Source organism: Schistocerca cancellata, chromosome 6 (assembly GCF_023864275.1).
Source record: "Schistocerca cancellata isolate TAMUIC-IGC-003103 chromosome 6, iqSchCanc2.1, whole genome shotgun sequence".
NCBI lineage: Eukaryota > Metazoa > Arthropoda > Insecta > Orthoptera > Acrididae > Schistocerca > Schistocerca cancellata.
Genome location: NC_064631.1, coordinates 149445862 through 149466730, shown reverse-complemented (window position 1 = coordinate 149466730; position 20869 = coordinate 149445862). Strand labels below are relative to the sequence as shown.

Sequence of the window (20869 nt, the reverse complement as noted above, 5' to 3'; positions counted from 1 at the left end):
TGTTAAACAAGGAAGTGGATCCATAGCAGACTGCTTGAAGAATGAGGCAATTGGTATACACATGAGTGAGTATAAGTACAGTACATTCTTGGCCCAAAATTTGTACAAGCACTTTTATTCTCGAGCACCTATGCTGGATACAAGGAAAGAGGCATCATGTGGACATACATAGATTTCATGGCTATTTAGTGTGTTCTGTCATTGACATGTTGTCTTCTTTTCTACATACTGCTGTTCTATTCCATGAATTAAATGTAAGGCTTCTAATTTAATGCTATTTAAATTTGTTATTGCTACATTTTTGATTTCAGTGTGCATAAGAGTATTTCATAAGTAGTAAAAGTAAATAATTAAAAATTAAAAACGTAAAACTACATTTAAAAGAAGTTGTTCTTAGTGTTAACAGATCCACAGAACACCATTTTGCAAACTGCTCATGTCTAACGACAATAGCATATAAGATGTCCATACACAATACAATATGCAAGCCCTGAAAACTGAAGAGAAAATGAAAAGCAGCCAACTGAGTAATGAGTCGAATAGATAAGACAAAATCACAACTTAAAGTGTCATCTCTTTTCTCACACTTCACACCAGACAAGGAATCTTGTAAATTGCAGATAGAAATAAGAAAAACATGAAAGTTGGGAATTAATGTAATGACTACAGCAACAGTAATAACAAAACCCAATATATGAAGAAAAATCAAATGAAAACAGAAAAGTGTGTTTCAAACCAATTTTTATGTGTGCATCCTCAATGAAACTTACCTAAATCGAATCTCTGAATTTTTTACTGAATTAAGCTTATAAATTTTTTCCATAGTCTTGAGTTTTTCAAGAGATAATGGTTTCTCTTCTAACAGCTGAGCCAGAAATTCTTTCACTTGCAAGGAACTCAGATTTTTAAGGTCTGTAGCAGAGAATGGACAAGATTCAGTTTCTGACCACTTCACCCATTTCTTGCAAAGGTCAGTACATGTTTCCTCCAGTGAAGTTTTGTAACTGCAAAAACAGAAACACCAGGGTTGTGACTGGACTTAACATACCACCAGCACATGTAAAAAATAAACACCATTTATAAATAGGAAGTATATACATATTTTGTTTGGTAAATTTTCTGTACTTACTCTGGTATGACTGGAGGCATTCCTGGCTTCTTTAACCATGTGTCCCAATCAACTTTCTTCAGATCCTCATTTTGAGCAAAGTATTCATACAAAAATTCCTTGAAATCATCTGTTCCAATTGACTTGTATTTGAATTTCTCAAGGTATGCTCTTAGAAATGGATCAAATTTCTCTGTAACATGCAGTTGTTTGAAGATACTAATGAAGGTCAAAAGAATATTTTTGTGAATTGTTCTGTTTATTTCTTGAGCACGTTTTTGTTTATTTATGTTTGTACAGTTTTGTATGTGCTTTTAGTAGTGTGATCGATGTGTGAATGTGGTCTAAAGTAAATATGTATATCATCGTTGTATTGATGAACACTGTACTGTACACCATAACAAAAACATAAATATTGCAAGTTGATGGCTTCTCAATATTTATTTGCCAAAGTCCTCATTCTCAGGAAACAGAGGAAGAGAAAGGACTACTAATGCAAAACTCTGAACTGAGACAGCCCCAGTTCTTAGTCCCACTTGTTATGACCATAACTTGGGTTCTTTGGTTGCTCTGGGAAATGGTTCATTGGAACTACAACATATGAAATATTAGTTCACTTTATTACAAGACTGATAAAAAGATTTACTTAACTTGATACAATCCTTTCCCCCACTTGACGCATACAATTACAACTCTTCTATTAAGTACAATATTCATTATTTTACAAAATTACATTTCTGTCTGAGACTCGACTAACTCTTTAGTCCTACTTGGTAATGTTGATTGCTTCAGTCGAGGTAATGAACCGGGGGAGAGTGCTTCCAAGTTTGGCTCTTTATTGACCTTGAGGCATGGTGCCTTATATCGCTCCTGTCTAGAGCCTGTGTATTGGGAGAATGACTCATACGTGCAGAGTGACAGGTGGTCTGAAGTGGGTTCAGTCGAGTACGTAGATCTAATTTTCATCTGCTAGAGGTCAGTAGTGCACAGGACTAAACAGAAAGAACCAATGTATATGTAGTTAAGAATTTTGACCATCAGAGTCCAGGAGTGCACAGAGACCTTCAAGAAACAGGTCAAGAGAATGTTTTAGTGAATTGTTCTGTTCATTTCTTGAACGCTTCTTTGTTTATTTATGTTTGTACAGTTTTGTATGTGCTTTTAGTAGTGTGATCGATGTGTGAATGTGGTCTAAAGTAATTATGTATGTCATCGTTCTATTGATGAACACTGTACGAACTAGTGTGAGGAAGTTTTAAGACAATGTGAATGCAGACGACGGGGAATTTTGTATTATAGTATGATAAGTAAGTCTATGGTAAAAGGAAAGCTTATTTGAGTGCAAATAAAAATAGTTAAAAATGTAACAAAATATCAGAATGTTAAATATTTTTTCGGTAAAAAGTACAGTTCAGAGTGTGTTATTTGTTGATTCGTTAGGCATGAAAAGCACGGACAAACACTGGAGAATAATGTTGTTCTATTGGCCATAAAGATTACTGACCAAGAACGGAGTATTCTTTGTGCATCTTTTCTCTTGGAGATAGAGAATGCTTACAGTAATCTAAAGGGGTTGGAGGCCAGCCTTTCAATGGTATGGTCGTATGTAGTATGAGCTCCAAAGGAAGTTTTAATTTGCCGGTCTTAGTTGTGCTACATGTTTCAAAAGTGTTTTAAAATGAAGGCATACTTATTCCAGTGTGTCTTTTAGAAAGTGCGAATATTTTTAAATAATTTTGTGTATGAGAAAAGACAATAATTCCGCTTGGCATATAGAGCAGATCAGTGGCTACAAACTTGAGTGCATTAGACACTGATGAATCTAATAGTATGGCGAGCATTTTCATTTAAGAACAATCTGTGCTTAGTAGCTGTTCAGATTTCGGGAAATACATTACCATAAACATGCTAACATGAATGAAAGGGTTTGTGCATTACTGTGTTAAGATTAGCACGGGCTTGGCAATGAACGTGTACATCTCTAGGTTCAAAATATACCAAGTTTTGCTAGTATTTCCACCTTTCATTCAAAATTAAGACCTTTTCCCGATTCTTAGAATAGTTACGTTGGATGCAGCCTGGTGCGAGCTGCACTATGGATGGTTTCTGCTCGGCTTTCCTACCAGCGATCTGCTGCAACGAGTTCACAGGTAGGGGCAGGTAATGGACGAATGAAACCACACCGCTGCAACCTTCACACGAGGATGCTGCTGTGCTGAGAGAGAGGATAGCCTCTCCCATTTGTCACTGTGGATTGCAGTGAGATATTGCTCATGTCTGTGGTATCAATGGGTGTTGCTGACTGTGGTGTGGCACCACAATTTTTGGATGATACCACAATTACGGCAGCTAGCATAATTGTTGTGGTTTCTTTTTATGTTATGCTTTGTTTCTCTGTACTGGTATTTTATTCTTTGTTTTCCTCACCTGAGTACTTGATGCTAACAGTGGAAGTGAGCAATAAAGTGATCAAATCATTACAATCTTGCAAAGCAAAATCTGCACTGCATTTTAATTGAAAAAGTGTGAACATGTTCAATGCTGGATTGCACATCTGTTAGCATTGTAGCCATACTGCTTGTAGGGGTGATGCTGAACCAGCGTAATTACCATTTTCCACACCTAGTTGAGAATCACTTTTTTTTATTTTGAACCAGGTATAAGAAACTGAATCAGCAAAATAGAGAGGGGTGAGGTTTTGTAAGGCAGGTGGAAACTGTACACCAATTGCGTGAATTGTAGCAGAATCTCTGCCTGCTAAATCATTGCCTGCAAAAGGCAAGATCTAGTTACATATTTGAGTCTCACTTCAGAACACAGTTTTAACTTGTCAGAAGAGTTAATATTTTCCATATAGAAAGAGTCTCACATGGGAAATGCATGCATTATGCATTTTGCAAATTGATGCATACCCTTACAAAAGGAACAGGTCAGAACAAACTGTAATTTGAGAAATGAAATCTGCAAGAAATTTCAAGTAGAAACTAAGAAAAATTGCCTGGCAGTCAATAGTGACTGGATAAAAAGCTGGTTAAGGTATCAGATTATGACTATACCAAACTCTTCATCTCAGTAAAATTCTACAGGTACTTAGTACACTAACAGTCTATTGTCCAACAATGATTATTACTTCAGAGAGAGGACAGTCAACTGTTTAAAGAAACATTCTTTTTAGTGGGTATTTACTTAAGTGAATATAGGTAGAGCAAAGGAAAATAATGCAAGTAATTACATAATGCCAATATGATACAATAGTGTGATTTTAAAAAAAATCTAGAATGTGCAGGAAAAGGGAAACTGCTTGAACTGGTGAAAAATGAGGAAAATAGATGTTACCAAAAGGATGATCAAATATAAAGATGGTTAGTGTCACCAGAAGGGAAGCCAGCGCCTACAGTTATGTTCAGTATAAGGAATAAAAAAAAGACTGGTGAACTTTGCAGAGTTCAGAACTATTCAAAACTGCATAATTAGCAAAAAATGATGTAGATTGCTGTCACACACAAAATATGGCATGTCATCCTCAGTCCATTCACTCTTATTCAGTTCTACACAACAGTTACACAAATGTAAGATGTTTAACTACATCTACGTACTGACCAGTGCCTAAGTTCATTGATTTCCAGAAGCCACTTCACATGGGTATTACCTGCAGCACGATCAAACTAGATGTATGGGGCAGATTTTGTGTTGAACAGATTAGATTAGGACTTGTTCCATAGATCACGAATATGACACTTCGTAATGATGTGGAACATGTCAGGTTAATAAAAGGTGTCTATACAAGATATTACCTTACACAAAATATTACATGACACTTTTTTTGTGGGGGGTGGGGAAATTACCCACTTACTATATCAAAAAATTCATCTAATGAGTAGAAGGAGTTGCCATTCGGAAATTCTTTTGATTTCCTTTTAAATGTTATATGGCTATCTGTCAGACTTTTGGTGCTATTAGGCAAGTGACCAAAGACTTTTGTGGCAGCATAATTTATGCCCTTCTGAGCCAAAGTTAGATTTAACCTTGAGTAGTGAAGATCATCCTTCCTCCTAGTGTTGTAGCCATGTACACTGCCATTACTTTTGAATTCGTTTGGATTGTTAATAACAAATTTCATAAGTGAATATATATATACCATCTTCCCAAAATTCACAAACCCAATCATCCCGGCCGTCCCATTGTAGCTGGTTACCAAGCCCCACAGAACGCATCTCTGCCTACGTAGATCAACACCTTCAACCCATTACATGTAGTCTCCCATCCTTCATCAAAGACACCAACCACTTTCTCGAACGCCTGGAATCCCTACCCAGTCTGTTACCCCCGGAAACCATCCTTGTAACCATTGATGTCACTTCCTTATACACAAATATTCCGCATGTCCAGGGCCTCGCTGCGATGGAGCACTTCCTTTCACGCCGATCACCTGCCGCCCTACCTAAAACCTCTTTCCTCATTACCTTAGCCAGCTTCATCCTGACCCACAACTTCTTCACTTTTGAAGGCCAGACATACCAACAATTAAAGGGAACAGCCATGGGTACCAGGATGGCCCCCTCGTACGCCAACCTATTCATGGGTCGCTTAGAGGAAGCCTTCTTGGTTACCCAGGCCTGCCAACCCAAAGTTTGGTACAGATTTATTGATGACATTTTCATGATCTGGACTCACAGTGAAGAAGAACTCCAGAATTTCCTCTCCAACCTCAACTCCTTTGGTTCCATCAGATTCACCTGGTCCTACTCTAAATCCCATGCCACTTTCCTTGACGTTGACCTCCACCTGTCCAATGGCCAGCTTCACACGTCCGTCCACATCAAACCCACCAACAAGCAACAGTACCTCCATTATGACAGCTGCCACCCATTCCACATCAAACGGTCCCTTCCCTACAGCCTAGGTCTTCGTGGCAAACGAATCTGCTCCAGTCCGGAATCCCTGAACCATTACACGAACAACCTGAAAACAGCTTTTGCATCCCGTAACTACCCTCCCGACCTGGTACAGAAGCAAATAACCAGAGCCACTTCCTCATCTCCTCAAACCCGGAACCTTCCACAGAAGAACCCCAAAAGTGCCCCACTTGTGACAGGATACTTTCCGGGACTGGATCAGATTCTGAATGTGGCTCTCCAGCAGGGATACGACTTCCTCAAATCCTGCCCTGAAATGAGATCCATCCTTCATGAAATCCTCCCCACTCCACCAAGAGTGTCTTTCCGCCGTCCACCTAACCTTCGTAACCTCTTAGTTCATCCCTATGAAATCCCCAAACCACCTTCCCTACCCTCTGGCTCCTACCCCTGTAACCGCCCCCAGTGTAAAACCTGTCCCATGCACCCTCCCACCACCACCTATTCCAGTCCTGTAACCCGGAAGGTGTACACGATCAAAGGCAGAGCCACGTGTGAAAGCACCCACGTGATTTACCAACTGACCTGCCTACACTGTGAAGCGTTCTATGTGGGAATGACCAGCAACAAACTGTCCATTCGCATGAATGGACACAGGCAGACAGTGTTTGTTGGTAATGAGGATCACCCTGTGGCTAAACATGCCTTGGTGCACGGCCAGCACATCTTGGCACAGTGTTACACCGTCCGGGTTATCTGGATACTTCCCACTAACACCAACCTGTCAGAACTCCAGAGATGGGAACTTGCCCTTCAGCATATCCTCTCTTCTCGCTATCTGCCAGGCCTCAATCTCCGCTAATTTCTAATTTCAATCTGCCGCCACTCATACCTCACCTGTCTTTCAACATCATCTTTGCCTCTGTACTTCCGTCCTGACTGACATCTCTGCCCAAACTCTTTGCCTTTACAAATGTCTGCTTGTGTCTGTGTATGTGTGGATGGATATGTGTGTGTGTGCAAGTGTATACCAGTCCTTTTTTCCCCCTAAGGTAAGTCTTTCCGCTCCCGGGATTGGAATGACTCCTTACCCTCTCCCTTAAAACCCATATCCTTTTGTCTTTCCCTCTCCTTCCCTCTTTCCTGACGAGGCAACCACTGGTTGCGAAAGCTAGAATTTTGTGTGTATGTTTGTGTTTGTTTGTGTGTCTATCGACCTGCCAGCGCTTTTGTTTGGTAAGTCTCATCATCTTTGTATGTATATATATATATATATATATATATATATATATTTAAAAACAAAGATGATGTGACTTACCAAATGAAAGTGCTGGCAGGTCCTTCCCTCTTTCCTGATGAGGCAACAGTTTGTTGCGAAAGCTTGAATTTTGTGTGTATGTTTGTGTTCGTTTGTGTGTCTGTCGACCTGCCAGCACTTTCATTTGGTAAGTCACATCATCTTTGTTTTTAGGTATATATATATATATATATATATATATACACCTAAAAACAAAGATGATGACATATTTAAATATGTCTGCTTGTGTCTGTATATGTGTGGATAAATATGTGTGTGTGTGCGAGTGTAAACCCGTCCTTTTTTCCCCCTAAGGTAAGTCTTTCCGCTCCCGGGACTGGAATGACTCCTTACCCTCTCCCTTAAAACCCACATCCTTTCGTCTTTCCCTCTCCTTCCCTCTTTCCTGATGAGGCAACAGTTTGTTGCGAAAGCTTGAATTTTGTGTGTATGTTTGTGTTCGTTTGTGTGTCTGTCGACCTGCCAGCACTTTCATCTTTGTTTTTAGGTGTATATATATATATATATATATATATATATATATATATATATATAAAAAGAAAGATGATGAGACTTACCAAACAAAAGCGCTGGCAGGTCGATAGACACACAAACAAACACAAACATACACACAAAATTCTAGCTTTCGCAACCAGTGGTTGCCTCGTCAGGAAAGAGGGAAGGAGAGGGAAAGACAAAAGGATATGGGTTTTAAGGGAGAGGGTAAGGAGTCATTCCAATCCTGGGAGCGGAAAGACTTAACTTAGGGGGAAAAAAGGACAGGACAGACAAATGTCTGCTTGTTGCTGTGTATGTGCGGATGGATATGTGTGTGTGTGCGAGTGTATACCTGTCCTTTTTTCCCCCTAAGTTAAGTCTTTCCGCTCCCGGGATTGGAATGACTCCTTACCCTCTCCCTTAAAACCCAAATCCTTTTGTCTTTCCCTCTCCTTCCCTCTTTCCTGACGAGGCAACCGTTGGTTGCGAAAGCTAGAATTTTGTGTGTATGTTTGCATTTGTTTGTGTGTCTATCGACCTGCCAGCGCTTATGTTTGGTAAGTCTCATCATCTTTCTTTTTAGATATATTTTTCCCACGTGGAATGTTTCCCTCTATATATATATATATATATTAGAGGGAAACATTCCATGTGGGAAAAATATATCTAAAAACAAAGATGATGTAACAAAGCATTGGCATGTTGATAGACACACAAACAAACAAACAAACACAAACACACACACAAAATTCAAGCTTTCGCAACCAACGGTTGCTTCGTCAGGAAAGATGGAAGGAGAGGGAAAGACAAAAGGATGTGGGTTTTAAGGGAGAGGGTAAGAAGTCATTCCAATCCTGTGAGCGGAAAGACTTACCTTAGGAGAAAAAAGAGGACAGGTATACACTCGCGCGCGCACACACACACACATATCGATCCGCACATATACAGACACAAGCAGACATTTGTAAAGGCAAAGAGTTTGGGCAGAGATGTCAGTCAAGGCGGAAGTACAGAGGCAAAGATGTTGTTGAATGACAGGTGAGGTATGAGTGGCGGCAACTTGAAATTAGCAGAAGTTGATGCCTGGTGGGTAACGGGCAGAGACGATATACTGAAGGGCAAGTTCCCATCTCCTGAGTTCTAACATGTTGGTGTTAGTGGGAAGTATCCAGATAACCCAGACGGTGTAACACTGTGCCAAGATGTGCTGGTCGTGCACCAAGGCATGTTTAGCCACAGGGTGATCCTCATTACCAACAAACACAGTCTGCCTGTGTCCATTCATGAGAATGGACAGTTCGTTGCTGGTCATTCCCACATAGAAAGCTTTACAGTGTAGGCAGTCTGCCTTTGATCGTGTACACCTTTCGGTTTACAGGACTGGAGTAGGTGGTGGTGGGAGGGTGCATGGGACAGGTTTTACACCGGGGGCGGTTACAAGGGTAGGAGCCAGAGGGTAGGGAAGGTGGTTTGGGGATTTCATAGGGATGCCTACCCTCTGGCTCCTACCCTTGTAACTGCCCCCGGTGTAAAACCTGTCCCATGCACCCTCCCACCACCACCTACTCCAGTCCTGTAACCCGGAAGGTGTATACGATCAAAGGCAGAGCCACGTGTGAAAGCACCCACGTGATTTACCAACTGACCTGCCTACACTGTGAAGCTTTCTATGTGGGAATGACCAGCAACAAACTGTCCATTCGCATGAATGGACACAGGCAGACAGTGTTTGTTGGTAATGAGGATCACCCTGTGGCTAAACATGCCTTGGTGCACGGCCAGCACATCTTGGCACAGTGTTACATCGTCCAGGTTATCTGGATACTTCCCACTGACACCAACCTGTCAGAACTTCAGAGATGGGAACTTGCCCTTCAGTATATCCTCTCTTCCCGTTACCCACCAGGCATCAACCTCCACTAATTTAAAGTTGCCGCCGCTCATACCTCACCTGTCATTCAACAACATCTTTGCCCCTGTACTTCCGCCTTGACTGACATCTCTGCCCAAACTCTTTGCCTTTACAAATGTCTGCTTGTGTCTGTATATGTGCGGATCGATATATGTGTGTGTGTGTGTGTGTGTGTGTGTGTGTGCGCGCGAGTGTATACCTGTCCTCTTTTTTCCCCTAAGGTAAGTCTTTCCGTTCCCAGGATTGGCATGACTCCTTACCCTCTCCCTTAAAACCCACATCCTTTTGTCTTTCCCTCTCCTTCCCTCTTTCCTGATGAAGCAACCGTTGGTTGCAAAAGCTTGAATTTGGTGTTTGTGTTTGTTTGTGTATCTATCAACATGACAACGCTTTCGTTTGGTAAGTTACAGCATCTTTGTTTAGGCTACAGTGAGGATCCGTAGCTCTTTAAATAAGTGTCTGCAGGACGATCTTGGACGAGCTCCAGCAATTATTCTGGTTACACACTTTGTGTAATGAAAACTCTTTTACTCAATGCTGAGTTACCCCAGAATATGATGCCATACGAAAGCAGAGAATGAAAATAGGTGTGGTAAGCTAATTTACTGAGATGTATATCGCCAAAATTTGCAATGACCCTAATAGCATAAGTAGCTGAACTCAAAAGTTTCAGCAGATCTTCAGTGTGTTTTTTTCCAGTTCAACCCCTCATCAATGCATACACCTAGAAATTTTGAATATTCTACCTTAGTACCTTAGCTACCGATTTCTGATTGAAGTCTATATTTATTAATGGTGTCACTCCATTTACTGTGTGGAACTGTATATACTGTGTTTTGTCAAAGTTTGATGAGAGCACATTTGCAGAGAACCACTTAATGATTTTCTGAAAAACGTTGTTTACAATTTTATCAGTTAATTCTTGTCTGTTGGGTGTGATAGCTATACTTGTATCATCGGCAAAAAGTACCAGCTTTGCATCTTCGTGAATACAGAATGGCAAGTCATTAATATATATATTAAGAACAGCAGAGGACCCAAGACCGAACCTTGCGGCACCCCATTCTTGATTGTTCCCCAGTTTGAGAAATCACCAGTTTTTTTGCATATTATATGAACTGCTTATTTCAACTTTCTGCACTCTTCTAGTTAGGTATGATTTAAACCATTTGAGCGCTGTCCCATTCATACCACAGCACTTGAGCTTATCTAGAAGTATTCCATGATTTACACAATCAAAAGCCTTTGAGAGATCACAAAAAATCCTAACAGGTGACTTCCGGTTACTCAGAGCATTTAATATTTCATTAGTGAAAGTATATATAGCATTTTCCGTTGAAAAACCTTTCTGGAAACCAAACTGACAAGGCGACTGATGACCTCAGAAGTTAAGTCGCATAGTGCTCAGAGCCATTTCAACCAAACTGACATTTTGTTAAAACTTTATTTTTACAAAGGTGTGAAGCCACTGTGCAATACATTAATTTTTGAAGAATTTTGGATAAGGCAGTCAGAATAGAGATCGGGCGGTAGTTGTTGACATCAGACGTATCCCCTTTTTTATGCAGTGGTTTAACAATGGCATACTTCAGCCTATCTGGGAAAATACCCTGCTTCAGAGAGCTATTACATATGTGGCTAAGAATCCCACTTATCTCTTGGGAACAAGCTTTTATTACCCTGCTGAAAATGCCATCAATTCCATGTGAGCTTTTATTCTCGAGAGAGTTTATTATTTTCCTAATTTCAGAAGGAGAGGTGGGTGGAATTTCAATTGTATCAAATTGTGTGGGTAAGGCCTCTTCCATTAACTGCCTTGCTTCTTCTAATGAACATTTAGATCCTATTTTGTCTACAACATTTTAAAAAAATGATTGTTCACAATGTTTTCGCCTTCCAGCTTGTTGTTTGTCAAGTTTCCATTCTCTTTTATGGTAATGCCGTCATCCTGTACTCTTGGTTGCCCTGTCTCCCTTGTAATAATATTCCAAATTGTTTTGATTTTGTTATCAGAGGTATTAATCTCAGACATGATACACATGTTTCTGGACTTTTTAATAACCTTTCTTAATGTAGCACCGTAGTTTTTATAATAATTGGCTGCTTCTGGGTCATTACTCTTTCTTGTTGTTAGATACAGTTCCCTTTTGTGGTAACAAGTTAGTTTTATTCCTTTAGTAAGCCAAACTTTTTTGCACATGGTTTCTTATAGTTAGATTTAACTACTAAGTTATATTTTAAATTAGCATTGGGTTCCTTGTACACCTCATCCCAGTCTAACTGCTGAAGATTTTCCCTGAAATTTCTAATTGTTGAGTCATTAATTGAATGCACAACTTTGGAAGGCAGTTTTGAATTACTGAATGGAGCTATGTCATATAATGTAACTAGCTGAGGACCATGATCAGAAAGGCCATGCTCAACAGGACAATAATTTTTATGTTTTTAAACTTATCTTGGGCTATAAAAGTGTTATCTATCAATGTGCTGCTGTCCTTTACTACCTGAGTAGGAAAATTAATGACAGATGTCAAATTGAAAGAACTGAGCAAGACTTCCAGGTCACTCTTCCTATTACACTCTTTCAGTGAATCAACACTGAAGTCCCCAAAATTAATAATTTTGCCTTCCCCTATCTGACAGATAGCACAACAAGGCATCCAAGTTTTCCAGGAATAAATGAAAGTTTCCTGAAGGGGACCTACATACTGTTACAATTATAAAAGAGCCCTCCTTCAGTTTAAGTTGACAGGCACATGCTTCTATATGTTGCTCTAGACAAAACTTTTTTGTATCTAAGCTTTTTACACAGTGATAACTTTTGACATATATGGCAACTCCTCTTCTCACCTTATTCTCTCTACTCATATGTGCAGCTAGTTTATAACCACTGATATTTACCTTTTCCATATCAGGCAGGGGTAAAATACAGGGAGCGAAAGGCTATTTACAATTTGTACAGAAACCAGATGGCAGTTATAAGAGTCGAGGGGCATGAAAGGGAAGCAGTGGTTGGGAAGGGAGTGAGACAGGGTTGTAGCCTCTCCCCGATGTTATTCAATCTGTATATTGAGCAAGCAGTAAAGGAAACAAAAGAAAAATTTGGAGTAGGTATTAAAATCCAGGGAGAAGAAATAAAAACTTTGAGGTTCGCCGATGACATTGTAATTCTGTCAGAGACAGCAAAGGACTTGGAAGAGCAGTTGAATGGAATGGACAGTGTCTTGAAAGGAGGATATAAGATGAACATCAACAAAAGCAAAACGAGGTTAATGGAATGTAGTCGAATTAAGTCGGGTGATGCTGAGGGAATTAGATTAGGAAATGAGACACTTAAAGTAGTAAAGGAGTTTTGCTATTTGGGGAGCAAAATATTGATGATGGTCGAAGTAGAGAGGATATAAAATGTAGACTGGCAATGGCAAGGAAAGCGTTTCTGAAGAAGAGAAATTTGTTAATATCGAATATAGATTTAAGTGTCAGGAAGCCATTTCTGAAAGTATTTGTATGGAGTGTAGCCATGTATGAAAGTGAAACATGGACAATAAATAGTTTGGACAAGAAGAGAATAGAAGCTTTCGAAATGTGGTGCTACAGAAGAATGTTGAAGATTAGGTGGGTAGATCACGTAACTAATGAGGAGGTATTGAACAGGGTTGGGGAGAAGAGAAGTTTGTGGCACAACTTGACTAGAAGAAGGGATCGGTTGGTAGGACATGTTCTGAGGCATCAAGGGATCACAAATTTAGCATTGGAGGGCAGCGTGGAGGGTAAAAATCGTAGAGGGAGACCAAGAGATGGATACACTAAGCAGATTCAGAAGGATGTAGGTTGCAGTAGGTACTGGGAGATGAAGGAGCTTGCACAGGATAGAGTAGCATGGAGAGCTGCATCAAACCAGTCTCAGGACTGAAGACCACAACAACAACATATCAGGCACAATGTGGTGCTCAGACAGGCATAGTACATCTATTACATTATCAAATTCAATGCCATCTAAACAAACCAGGAGCTCATCTACTTTATTCTTCAATCCCAGAATATTTTGGTGAAAAATGGTAATATTATTTTTTACTTTACTTTTGTGAGAATCTACTTTTTTCTTTAATCCACCAATATTTTGGTTAAATATGGTAACATTATTATTTGCTTTACTGTTGTGAGAATCTTGTGAGTTTTGGGCCTCTTTAGCACCTGCCTGCCTGAACTTCTCATTGGACACTGATATTAGTCTAAAAAAAGAGGTACATCCGTGAGTACTAGTGCCCCCCCCCCCCCCCCCCCCTATGGATTTTGCTAAAGTACAATAGGGATGTGATGACTACTAAGGACTGAAAAGTGGAGGGGAGCAGTTATTAATTATATGTTAGTATTTTAAACATAGCTGCACAACACCAACGGTTCCACGTAATAAAATTATAAACAGCCGACCAGTTGCAATGGATAAAGAATTCTTTACCTAGGTTTCAACAAATTTAAATTTGTCTTCTTCAGAAGGTGGCCTAAGGACAATGAACATCATAGCTTACATTAGAAAGGTATGAAACTTAAGTCAAGAATAGATTTCAACACAAATTAGAGAGCTCTTGCATTACAGAAGTATGAAAACGACGACTGGTACTTACAATTTTACATTAGTATGGACTAATGTACCATCGCCGTTTTTACAAATGTCGGCATAGATCCATTTATCAAAATTAAAATATAGCCCTAGAAATAGGGTTTGTCACGTAAATATAAATTAGTACATGGATGTTGCAGAGCTCACAACCGACTGAGTGTAATCGGCCAGCGTAGTTACTCTGCGGCCAGGGCACGTGGTGCTCATGGTGCGAACCATGGGTTCGTGCGAGCTTAAAGCATTGAAAGTGCATCATAGCTTCCTAATGGGCAGTTGGGAGAATATAGTATAGTAAAAAGCATTAATCGTAAGCTTAGAGAACACGACGCCTTAGTCACTACGAGTGACAAAGGGAACACCGCTGTTGTGGCTTATAAAAATGAATATATAGAAAAGACTGTAAAGTTTTTTGAGGAAAATGACATCACTGAGGTTACCGTAGATCCAACCGCGGAATTGCAAAATGAAATCCGATGTACTTTAGCTAGTTCTGTCAGCCTGTTCAATAACTTCCAAAAGAAAGGGCTTATAAATATGAACCCGAAACCACCCGTACTCAGAAGTCAGTTTAAACTGCACAAACAAAATCACCCGATTCGCCCTGTAGTGAATGGAATAGGTAGTCCACACACACACTTGCTAGGCACCTACATTTTAAAATTAAAGATGCTTTCACATTTGAAAATAATTTTTCTGTTAAAAATAGTAAGGAATTAATTAACAATATTCAAACTGTAAGATGTACACCTGACACTAGACTGGTTTCCTTTGACATCGTCAGTCTTTATACAAATGTCCCGGTTGATGAAACCATAGCCCTTGTAAAAAAGAATCTTCTCAAACATAAAAAACTAAGTGAAATTCAGATTGTGGAACTGATTAGTTTGCTTAAGGTCGTTTTAAAATACAATTATTTCACATTTAACGGGAAAATGTATGTGCAACCAGATGGTCTAGCAATGGGTAGCCCTCTCGCCGGTATTTTAGCAGATGTTTTTATCAACGCCCCGGAAATAACGTTCTTCAATTCAAGTTCAGAATTACGCCACAAAATCTGCTATTATGCACGTTATGTTGACGACATTATCATTGCTTTTGATGGTACTGATCATGAGTTAGAGCTTCTCTTCAATACTTTCAATGGTTTACATGAAAAGATTTCCTTCACAAAAGAACTTCAGAATGAAAAAGGTGAACTTAACTTCCTCGATTTAACAATTTCCATACAGGATAGTTCCTTCAATTTCAATATCTTCCGTAAGGAAATGTATTCAGATAATGTCATCCCTGTAGACTCAACTCATCCAAAAGCTCATAAACTGGCGTTTTTTCATTCTGCCATTCACCAAATGGTAACTACTCCTTTATCACCTGCCGATCAACAAAAGGAATTGAATGTCATCAAAGCGATTGCGGCTAATAATGGGTACAATCAGAATATGATTGATTACTTGTTCAGTAAGAAAACTTCCCAAAAATGTTCGACTTTGAGCAACAACTTCCCCACCGATAGCAAAGAAGCTAAAAAATTTATTTCCATTCCTTTCTTGGGTAATATATTGTATAGGATTAAACGTCTTCTAAGGAAAAAATATAACTGTAACGTCTCCTTCTCTACAGATAACAGTTTAAAAAGAAATCTTGTACATTCAGTAGAGATTGCCAGCGATTGGTTTTCCAATTCAGGTGTTTACAAACTAACCTGTAATAACTGTCCTTCATATTATATTGGTCAAACAGGCAGAGCTGTGAAAACAAGATATAAAGAACACCTATTAGGTAAAAAAGGAGTGAATATACACAGCTCTACTTTTGCTGAACACCTCTTGATAGCTGGCCATACGCCTAAACAGTTAGAAGACACTGTTATCCTACACAGACAAGTCAAAAGGCGTACACTAGATCTGTGGGAAGAGTAACAAATTTTTAAACATCTAGAGCTCAAAGACGGTAATATACTGAACGACCAGTTGAACCTTGCTTGTAGACAATTTTTCAAAGGCTTTAAACCTGTACTGTTTATGGTATAACATTAATGCTGGTAACCTCAGTGGTCTATTTTCTCAGAAAGCTATGATGCACTTTCAATGCTTTAAGCTCACTACCCTTTATGTAATGTGGTTTTCTCACGCTGTATGGCTGCCACTACATTGACCCTTATGTGATTTTGTCTGGCTCTAAAACGTTGGTTCCCTGCGAATGTGTATTAACTGGATTGTGGACCAGGGTTCGTAATTCTGTCTTAACAGCCATTATTGTCAATTTTAAAGTTCTGACATATATACCGTTTGTGGGCTTCACTAATACAGTAATGTAATTTTTATATTTTGGCTGTATATGCCACTGTGCGTAACTCTCTTGGCGTAAGCGCCATATGCCTTTTGATATATAACTACATTAATTGTACCAAGGCTCCCATACTGTTATAACAGGAGTGTTAAACGCTTTCCTTCTTTTTATTGTTACTTTATCTAAGGACGTTATTAATACTGATAATTTACACGTTGCTTTTGTACGCCAATTGGCACATGGTTCGCGCCATGAGCGCCACGTGCCCTGGCCGCAGAGTTACTATGCTGGCTGATTACACTCACTCAGTTGTGAGCTCTGCAACATCCATGTACTAATTTATATTTACGTGACAAACCCTATTTCTAGGGCTATATTTTAATTTTGACAAATGGATCTATGCCGACATTTGTAAAAACGGCGATGGTACATTAGTCCATACTAATGTAAAATTGTAAGTACCAGTCGTCGTTTTCATACTTCTTTAATGCAAGAGCTCTCTAATTTGTGTTAAAATCTATTCTTGACTTAAGTTTCATACCTTTCTAATGTAAGTTATGATGTTCATTGTCCTTAGGCCACCTTCTGAAGAAGACAAATTTAAATTTGTTGAAACCTAAGTAAAGAATTCTTTATCCATTGCAACTGGTCGGCTGTTTATAATTTTATTTAATTATATGTTACTGAAGATTAAATAAATGAAGCAGGGTAGATAATAATCTCCAATCCAGATTTACCCCGTGCAGATGTTAGTAACTATAAGGCAATAATCTTGGTGCATTACTTTAAGAGTAATAAATATGGCCAGGTTGCTCACCAACCCATACTGTTGACAATGTAATGAGTCAAATTGTATCGCCTTCTGGATTAAATATATTACAGGAACACAAATAGTTCCCACTAAATAACAGTATTTATTGGAGACTTGTAATCTTTCTTGGCATGTGAACAGTATGCAAGCTGGTTGTGTTGTTCCCAGGCTGTTACACCCAGACTTAGGCTGTGACTGCAATGAATGCAATTCTATCAAGCTTTAGTGTACCAATGTTGAGATTTGCCACTGTTAACATATTTCAGCATATTTCAGCAAATTCTTTGTGCTCTGACAGGCAAGCATACCAGGAATATGGTTGTCCAGTGTAACCGTTGTTGGAAACGAGAATATTAAAAACAGCTTTGAAGAAATCTCAGTCAGAATAGGGATACTTGTTGTAAAAGTATCCAAAGCAATTTCCATGGGAATAATTCAAGTCCATGCACTGGTACACTCGCAGTCTGATGAGGAGTTAAAAGACCGCTCTGAAGAGTTAGAGAGACTGATAAATGACCAAAAAATCTCAAACCAATAACAACAACAACACAGGAACTGGAGTTGGAAAAAACCAAGTGAAATTAAAAATGAGGTATTCTATCAAATAAACTGTTCCAGATGTGACAATCTTGAACCAATTTTAAATTGCAACTGATCGGAGACTCATAAGACGCAGAGTGAAAATGAATAACAAGCTAGAAATAAACAGACTCACCAGGCAGGAAGTCAGATAATGTATTTAAGAATACAGGGTTATGCTAGATCAAATTAAGAAACAGATTCACCATTTTAGAAAAAGGAGGTTATATAAACATTCATGAAATAGGGAATGATTTAACAAAGGCACTTAGCAAAACTGCCCAAGATGTTGGAGGTATATGAAGAGAGAGAGAGAGAGAGAGAGAGAGAGAGAGAGAGAGAGAGAGAGAGAGAAAGAAGCAAAATAACATTTCCAATGGAACACGGGAACTATCAAAGAGAAGGTGAGAATTTGAAGCAGTCAATAATGGTAACACAACAGAATATTCTAAATTAAACAGAACTATTCAGATACATGTCAGACAGGATATGAAAATAAATGATGAAAACCTAATTAGAAAAACAACTTTAAAACAATAACATTATGAAGGATACAAAACAGAAACTTATGCTAGGCTGACATGCCATTTCAATAGCTAAGACAGCACAAGAACTATCAACACAGAGTATATTGTACAGACACTGAATGATCTCTTTAAATGTTTTTGTAACTCAAAAGATGAGTGAGAAATACAGGCAGTTACTAATAAAAATGATTACTGTTCAGAAGTACTGCAAGAGTATGTGCACCAGTGCGTAGCCTTTCAAGATATGAAGAAAGGAATGACACTTGGAGATTGTCTTTCTGTAGAAATCATCACAGCATGTTGAAAAGCAATACAAAAGAAACTTGCAAAACTGTTTGGAGACTGCCAGTGGAGGAAGACAGTTCACCATAACTGGAACAGTCCTATAATTATTCTTCCTCACAAGACAAGCAACAGACAAGACATATACAACTACACAACTTTTTAATTCCTACTCTATTCATCTTTCATGTCAGCTGCCTGCCCTAGGTGCAAGTTGTACACATTTTTCTGGCTGCTCCATTTTTGTTCTGTTGTATTAGTGTGTGTTTTACTACATTTCACCATGCCTGAGCTACGACAGGTTGATCGGACTATAGGACACAATCAGAGGCACACTTCGCCACCTACAAAATAACAGCTATAGAGCGCAATGCATACTTTTTATCCACCATGCTTCCTGACATGTATTACCTCTATGTCAAATTATGTACCGAAATTGTTCCCGAGGAAGTCAAATATCAGGTGACAATTATTGAACTACATGAAAAAAAAAATGTAAATTATTTACAAACTGCAGTGTGCACACACTTTATTCAACATGTAAACGTCACCCGTCACTACAGATATTCAGACATATTACATGTTCAACATGCCTGCCATCATTGGCGATGATGTGGCATAGATGAATAGTGAAATTCTGCATGACCTGCTGAATCACCGGAACATCGATTCCATAGATGACCTCTTGAATGGCTGTTTTCAGCTCAGCAATGGTCTTGGGGTTATTGCTGTACACCTTGTCTTTAATATAGCCCCTCAAAAAGGAGTCACATGTGTTCAGATCCAGAGAATATGGTGGTCAATTGAGGCCTATACCAGTGGCCTCTGGGTACTACAGAGTCAGAATGTGTCCCCACAGGGCTCCTCCAGGACATCAAACGATCTCCTGCCTCGATGGGGTTGAGATCCATCTTGCATGAAACACATCTTGTCGAACTCAGGGTCACTCTGGAAAATGAGGATGAAATCATCTTCCCAAATTTTCACGTACCATTTGGTAGTCACTGTGGCATCCCAGAATATCGCATCAATTATTCCCTCACTGGACATTGCCCACTATAGTCACCCGTTGAGGGTGAAGAGACTTCTCGATCACAAAATGCAGATTCTCAGTCCCACAAATGCTCCCACAGTTTTCTTATTGACAAAACCATCCAAATTAAAGTGGGCTTCATTGCTAAATCAAACCATGCATGCACATACCAATTCCCATCATGCCCCACAGCCAGCCATGCAGTTTGAACATCCTAACACAAACTGTCCAGAAGATATGATGATTTTATTTCATATAATTCTCTGACGATGACCTTGTGAAATTGTTGGACAATCATTTTGATAGTCAAATCCATGTAGCAGCTGAATGGTTTAAATTCTTTTGTCTGGAGTAGAATCCTCTTCAGTCAGTCAGTGGATAGCAGAACTGAGTAGTCTCACCAGGCATTGTAAGTTTCAGTGTTCATTTGGAATTAACTACAGTGAAGTCATGTTGCATGATGTTATCACTCAAAATGTACCAGATACACACATTTGTACTGCAATTCTAATATGGTCTGACCCTGATTTAAACAAAGTTTTGTATACAGCAGAGTCTCGGACAATTGTGGACTCAACAGAGGTTGATTTTGAGGCTCCATGTGTTTCTTTTGTTCATAGTGCACCAGACACTCAGTATCGTGTACAGAATACCATTCAAATAATGAAGAATAGAGCTCAGACAAATAATAAGAACAGTAGACATAAAAACTTTCGGTCTCGTGGAACACAGTGTGTGTTACATCAATTTTTGAGGCCTGATCGGAAAGATTGTCCTTGTTGTAACGGTAACTGCTTTCAATGTCAATGTGAAGGTCACATTCAGTCATCATGCTTATGCAGCAGGCAAGGGCAGGGCGATAGCCACTGTCGTGCTAGTGCACGGCGACAGCAACTACACTGTTAAGAAGCATACACAGTATGGGCCACACCACTCAATCAGGTGCGAGCCAAACCAAGTACTTCCACTTTGTGGAAATCTTCCACTGCGATGCGCCAACAGTCGAATAAACTTTTTGTTCATTTAAAAGTGGAACAAAAGAAAATCAACTTACAG

At 39.3% G+C, this 20869-nt stretch overlaps 1 protein-coding gene across 1 annotated transcript in view; it reads right to left on the bottom strand.

Annotated features, from left to right (window-relative positions):
• Nucleotides 1–20869, bottom strand: part of LOC126191242 (leukotriene A-4 hydrolase) — a 126972-nt gene that overhangs the window by 39958 nt on the left and 66145 nt on the right. Inside the window, exons 10-11 of the mRNA XM_049932052.1 lie at nucleotides 1130–1301; nucleotides 771–1004 (exon numbers count right to left, since the gene is read on the bottom strand). Coding sequence (XP_049788009.1) covers nucleotides 771–1004; nucleotides 1130–1301 — 406 coding nt within the window. The remainder of the gene's footprint in view (nucleotides 1–770; nucleotides 1005–1129; nucleotides 1302–20869) is intronic.